This window comes from Nematolebias whitei, chromosome 9 (assembly GCF_014905685.2).
Source record: "Nematolebias whitei isolate Nwh7 chromosome 9, NemWhi1, whole genome shotgun sequence".
NCBI lineage: Eukaryota > Metazoa > Chordata > Actinopteri > Cyprinodontiformes > Rivulidae > Nematolebias > Nematolebias whitei.
Window position 1 is genome coordinate 13,959,238 of NC_056506.1, and position 6,332 is coordinate 13,965,569.

At 45.3% G+C, this 6,332-nt stretch overlaps 2 protein-coding genes across 4 annotated transcripts in view; one reads left to right on the forward strand and one right to left on the reverse strand.

The window, feature by feature from the left end:
* LOC119414959 (1-phosphatidylinositol 4,5-bisphosphate phosphodiesterase delta-1) overlaps positions 1 to 952 on the forward strand; it is an 8,541-nt gene extending 7,589 nt beyond the window's left edge. For both annotated transcript variants that reach the window (XM_037682077.1, XM_037682076.1), the window contains exons 14-15: positions 284 to 433; positions 596 to 952. In XM_037682077.1, coding sequence (XP_037538005.1) covers positions 284 to 433; positions 596 to 687 — 242 coding nt within the window. In that variant the 3' untranslated portion in view covers positions 688 to 952. The remainder of the gene's footprint in view (positions 1 to 283; positions 434 to 595) is intronic.
* Positions 953 to 4,591: 3,639 nt separating this feature from the next.
* Positions 4,592 to 6,332, reverse strand: part of LOC119414960 (CTD small phosphatase-like protein) — a 13,809-nt gene continuing 12,068 nt past the window's right edge. For both annotated transcript variants that reach the window (XM_037682079.1, XM_037682078.1), the window contains 2 exons: positions 5,579 to 5,764; positions 4,592 to 5,501 (listed from right to left, as the gene is read on the reverse strand). In XM_037682079.1, coding sequence (XP_037538007.1) covers positions 5,376 to 5,501; positions 5,579 to 5,764 — 312 coding nt within the window. In that variant the 3' untranslated portion in view covers positions 4,592 to 5,375. The remainder of the gene's footprint in view (positions 5,502 to 5,578; positions 5,765 to 6,332) is intronic.

Genomic DNA, 6,332 nt, shown 5'->3' on the forward strand with positions numbered 1-6,332 from the left:
GACCATTATTGGATTTTGTACCTGGATGATTGAGCATGAACTTTGATACTTTTAGTCTTCTGTGTTTTGTGAGGCTTTAATTGAAAATACCACAGATGCTCGACTGACGAGTCAGTTGCAAGTTTTGTCGTCGGACTCTTTGACACATCTCGAGCATCTTGGAGACTGTCAAATTCTTTCAAACGGATGTGACAGAGCGTCAGAGATTACCAAGCAGCTTCTGCAATGTGCTGAACGTCAGATATGAAATGACGCGCGGCCCGTTGCTTCCTCTGTGTTGAAGGTTTTAACCCGGCTTGGAATGAGAACTTCCAGTTCGACGTGTACGTGCCAGAGCTGGCGCTCGTCCGCTTCGTCGTCAAGGACTACGACGCCGCGTCTGATAACGAGTTTGTCGGACAGTACACACTTCCTTTCAGCAGCCTAAAGATGGGTGAGTGTGTTTGGCCTGTCACAGTAACAGAGTTGTAAAACCACAGCATGGCGTCTGTTTTTAAAGGAACGGAAAAGGGAAGTTTTCCACGTGTGGGGAAGCGGTTTGCTCTGAGCGTTTTGTTTCGTGTTGGCTGACTGCAGCGTCTTTGTGCGTCCGCAGGGTACCGACACGTGCCTCTGTTCAGTAAAGCCGGAGACCTGCTCCCCTCCGCCGGACTCTTCGTCCACGTCATGGTCCTCGACGGAGAATGAGATGCTTCGTTCACACGGCCATGTTGTAGTTCTTGATGTTTTCTTTTAGAATAACTTATTAGCTTGATCCCAGTAGTTGATGGGATCTTCAAGCTCCACATAGATCACATTAGATTTTAACTTCTGTCCCTCATTTTTGGTCAGAGAAATGTTTTATTTTTTTAATTTGAATAATTTTATTTAGAAGAAAAATCAATATAAAATGCCATGTTTTAATCAGTAGTTTTAGCCACAAGACAATTGTTTTTACGTGACCTTAGATGATTTTGTAAATCAAGAGTAATACACTGAACCTTAACATCTGTATGTGCTTGTTTTTTTCTTATTTCTTCCAACACTATTTCCTATAAAGCTCCTGTTACGATGCCTCGGTTGGTGCTAAACGCACTGCAGTTCTAGAAGAACGATATCCTGCAGCTTCGTAAAAGCTGACAGGACGTGTAGTTTCTGCAGCACAACAGATGTTTTCTTTAGCAGGAGCTCCTAGGATTATAGTTGTTAGAGGTGAACTTTGAGAGGACACGCCCTTCGTACACAGAGCGCCAGTAAAGACGTCTCAGGATCAGGTGCAGTCCTCCAGTCGTTACCCCGGGCTGAACTTTCTCCACTTTCATTTAAAGTGATCATGAAGTCAGCAATGTTGAGGCTCCAATTCATTTTAAACAAGCTTCACTGAGTCTGTGGCTTGTTTAATTGATTTTCATGTAATTTTCCAAATCAGAATTGTTCATAAAGCCCGTTTCGTTTACGTCAGCTTGTAATTCTATGATCTTGTGGGTTTGTGGCGGAGCAGCATGTAGTGGTTACAGACTGAGAATTAATTTGGTTGAGATGACCAAGGTGAGGCCTGAGCTTCCAGAGGGAGAGCACCAGACGCTTTGAAGACTAGAAGTCCGACTGGCCCGTAAACAATCCGAAGTCCAAGAAGAGTGGATTCTGAAACGGTGTTAGGACAGAAGGGCGGCACGGTGGCTCAGTTGGTAGAGCTGCCACCTCTCTGCAAACAGGTCGCTCCGATTCAAATCCCAGCCGGGTACGTTTCTGGGTGGAGTTTGCATGTTCTCTCCATGTTGCATGGGTTTTTTCTAGTTTCCTCTCACAGACCAAAACATGCATGTTAGACTGATTGGTAACTCTAAATTGTCTCTAAGTGTGAGTGAGAGAGTGAATGGTTGTCTCTTTTGTCTCCATGTGTCCCTGTGATGGACTGGAGACCTGTCCAGGGTGTCCCCGCCTCTCACACAGCGACTGCTGGATATGGACACCAGTGACCTCCACAACCTGAAAAGGAAGAAGCTGGTAAAGATGATGGATGGATGTTAGGACGGAGACTGAAGTTCTGTGAAGAAGTCCTTGATTTTCAGCATTTTCCAAAACGTGCAAGAATACGTAATAAGGTGCCAACTGGGATGGCGAGGTGTTTTTTCTAGTGGCAGGAGCCACCCGGTGACCCCCCCCAGAACTGCCACTGACGGATGAGAAGTTAAAACGGTCATCATGTCAGACGTCCCAACATTTATTTTACATCTTTGAAATGAAATGTAAAAAAAAAGAAATGTAATTTCAACAAAGAACCCGTCCAGAGGACCCGACTCAACCTTGTTAGATCCATCTACCTGGATTATTGAGCAGCAGAGACATGTCACTTCCTGTGAAATGCATGCTTGTTGCTGAAAAGGTTTCGTCTCTGAACTGTTAATGAGAGTTGAATTTGAACAGCTGACCCTTGCTGAAAGCAGAAAAATAAAAGCAGAAAGAGCTGAAATGTGTAGAAAGGCTGAACAGATTATATACAAAAGCTGGAAAAAAATGAAATGAGCAGACTGAAATGAAAACATGTTATAATTATTAGCACAAAAGCAGAAATTAGCTAAAATAAAGCAGAAAAAAGGCTGAAGTTGACATGAAAATACCTCAAAAGTATCTGAAAAAGTACAAAAAAACGAAGCTTAGTTTAACAGAAAGTAGCTGAAATGAGCAGTAACGAGTTCAAAGAGCTCGAAGGGTTTGAAGGATGACGAGCTCCATTCGTTTTAAATAAGAAAAATATGGCCGACAAAGCTAAAGATTTCAAAAAGTAAAAACTGCAGAAACACCAACAGTCAAAGCAGGTATGTCCTGAAGGAGCCGAACGTTTTGATTCATGAACCGCTGAAAAACAATAACTAGAGAACGAGTGATGTGCTGAAAAACACAGAAGAAAAACGATTCAGACAATAAAAACACTCCATACGGCACATTATATACCCGTCAAACAGCCCAATCAAAATCCTTGTTTAACCTTTGACCTTGATTTGTGGCCTTGGATGATGCAAAGATTAGGCAACACTCCATCTAGTGGTACAAATGAGCAAGTTTCATGAAAATATCTTGATCAGAAGTTTCGTGCGGGACTAGAGGAAGTTCAGACAGACGATACCTGTCAGGTCAGTTTAAAAACTAATTCACTGTTAATCTACTGATGGACAGGAAGCAGCAACCCTTTATATCTAAACAGTTTTATTATCACATTCTTTAATAATTGACCATTTTAGATGTTAGTGGGAACAAAAGACACGAGGAAATGGTTTTAATGACGCCTTTATTAAGAAATAAAAGATGCTCAGGATGATCAAACATTCCGCCAAAACTGAAAGTCAACAAAAACAAAGTGTTTTTTCTAAAGAAACGTGAAGAACCTGACCCAGACGAGCACAGTGACCCAAACTCAAGTGTTTCAGAACTTTGGTGTTAACACAGAAAGGATCAGAATGTGAGACAGTGACGTGAAACAAACTTCTTACCAAAACGTCAAAGGATCGGAAACAAAGTCAAAATCTAAAATATGCAGTTTTTCCAAACCAAATACTGACGAGATGCAGGTAGAAAAATATCACGATGGCAAACGTTTTCAGAGAAAGGTAATCGTGGCGAGCTTGAGAGGAGCTGAAGGAACGCTTCGTAGAAAAAAATTAAGAGTCCAGCATCATGAGATGAAAACTGAGCGCCGATGCAGGAACGCTGAAATAAACCACGTTATTCCATGTTCCTGAAGGAGCAGCAGCCAGATGTTTCAAACAAGTAGTGTAAGGTTCCCAGAACCACATCGGATCTACAAACGAAGCCAAACCGGGTTCACGCTCCAAACTTAAACAACTGATCTCACAAACCTTAGAACTGATCTGTGCCTCCGCCCCGGTAGTGTTTCGTTGTGAGGTGGACCCATGCAGGACGGGTCGGGGCGGAGCAGCTATCCGAACACATCCCAAAGTCGGCTTCGCTCAACAAAAGCTGGAAACCATGGCAACGCAGGCGACTTGTTTGGCTGCCGTCACTGGAACCAACCAAGAAACATTCATGTCGTTCCAGCACTTTTAATTTGAAATATTTTTTAAAGGATGCTTGGAGGTCATGTCGTCTGCACCAAACTGAAACCAGAAGCAGTTTGCCTCCTCTGAGTGCTCTCACACAAACATCTGGATGGAAACGGCGCTCCGATGAGCTTATTGCCACGGCAGCTAATGTTGCAGCATTTGGTTCCACTGGGCTCCTCTCAAACGTAGGCACTGAGGTGAAGAAGAGTTCCAAACACACGTGTGGGAAAATAAACACCAAATATGGTCTTCAGAGGTTTCACAGGACATCTGGATGAAGGCCGGGACCACTGGACTCCAGAATCACAAAGAAACAAAAAAACATGGCACTTGACCCGTTCGCTGCGACGACCCCGCCCGTTGGAAACGTGAAGGACACCTTTGTTAACCTGGAGACACACCCTCGAGTGCTAAGAACATTAAGATGAGCCATCTAAATAACGCGACATGACAAGAGACCAGCCTCGTGACGGAAACGCACACAAACATAACGGACAGTTTATAAAAATGTGATAACTTGTAATGGTTTAACAGTTTCAGCTCGAACCCTGGTAAAGATATGAAGCCTGTTAAAAAATAATTTCCTTATTTGGCAAATAATAAAACGCGGCACGGGTAATAAAATCAAAGAGACGGATAATAAAGGTTCATCTTCGCCTAAAACCAAACTACAACTACAGATAATGAAAGAAACAAAGTCACGCCTAAACAACGAAACGAGCATTGTGAATTTAAAAAGAAGATCACGAGACGACCGCCCAGCTGTGCTGATCAGTCGTTTTCCGTTTGCGTCCACTTTAAAGCATATCGTGTGAAAAAGTGAATCTGAAAATCTGTGGCGTACAAAAGAACTCCTCGTAGAAACGACACTCACACAAGGCACTTGGTTCAGAGTCACAGTCCGTCCCGCCGCCACAAACTGCCTGCGTAGCAGCAACACAGGACAAACCGTTGTCCAGCTGCTGTGCAGAAGAAGTCTCAGACGGACAGATGGGACCTTTGTTTCCTTTTGGTTTTAAAAATAGCACTTCGCCGAATAGTAAAATTTTGATTTGAAAATAATGACCACAGTTCATGTCTTCCCCGATGCTATGAACTCTGTACAGGTTCTGGTGTTTGGAACTAGTTTTTGAGAGACACAGTGGTCCTGGGAGGACAGAAGATTCTCTGATGGCACTCAGAAGGCAGCCAGGAGGGGAGCAGAGACACGGCTGCACGGAGGTTTCCACAGTGAGACTTGTAGGTGTGTCCTTGAGGTCATCTGCCCGAGCCTGGAGGACACGTGGCTGCAGACAGGGACAGGTCGACAGGGAGGCGGCTGCTGCGAGTGTCCTGCTACCGGCTTCTCAAGTTCTGCAGGACTCCGTAAACCTCGTCTTCTTTGCCGATTCCCTCAAAGAAAGGCAGCAGGTCCAGGAGCTCCGTGTCGTTCATGTCGTCGAACCAGGACTGAACTGGGACCTGCAGATACAGACAGAGTTCTCCTACAGTAAGTGTGGAACGTTTTGTTTTGACAGAGCAGGCAGTCCTGAACTTACAGCGTTTTCTGGATGGAAAATGTACGAGGCAGGTGAGTTGTCGACAATAACGACGTTGCCGAGCTCTCGGCCCAGTCGGCTGAGGTCTTTAACGTAGTTCCCTCGGTGGAACACGCAGGACTCTCTGAAGAGCCGTGCTCGAAACACGCCCCACTGGTCCAGCAGGTCTGCCACGGGGTCCGCATACTGTCAGAGTGAAACAAACACAAGAATGCTGCACTTACAAGTTTCACCCTGAAACATGAAGAAACGTGATGTTTGCAGTGAAGACCATGTCAGAGCTGCAGGAAGGAACTACAGCTGCTCCTACATGTTCAGATGTTGCAGCACGAAGCAGACTTTATAAAGGTTTACCAAGCAGGAAGATGCTTCAGGGAACTAGGACACAAAAAGCACGGCTGGATCCTAACCTGTCCTCCGCAGCAGGAACGTCAGCTAATGGATCACATTTACAGACGAGGACAAATCTGGTCTAATAAAACTGATGAGACGTCCTGACTGAAAGGATGGTGCCGCTAACCTCATGCTTGTTGTCCAAACGTCTGATGCAATCATCCAGTGCCTTCAGTCACTCTGAGACTTGTCCACCTGCCCACGGGCGTCCTGGTCCACCTGCCCGCCTGGTCCACCTGTCTGCAGGCGTCCTGGTCCACCTGTCTGCAGGCATCCTGGTCCACCTGTCTGCAGGCGTCCTGGTCCACCTGTCTGCAGGCGTCCTGGTCCACCTGTCTGCAGGCGTCCTGGTCCACCTGTC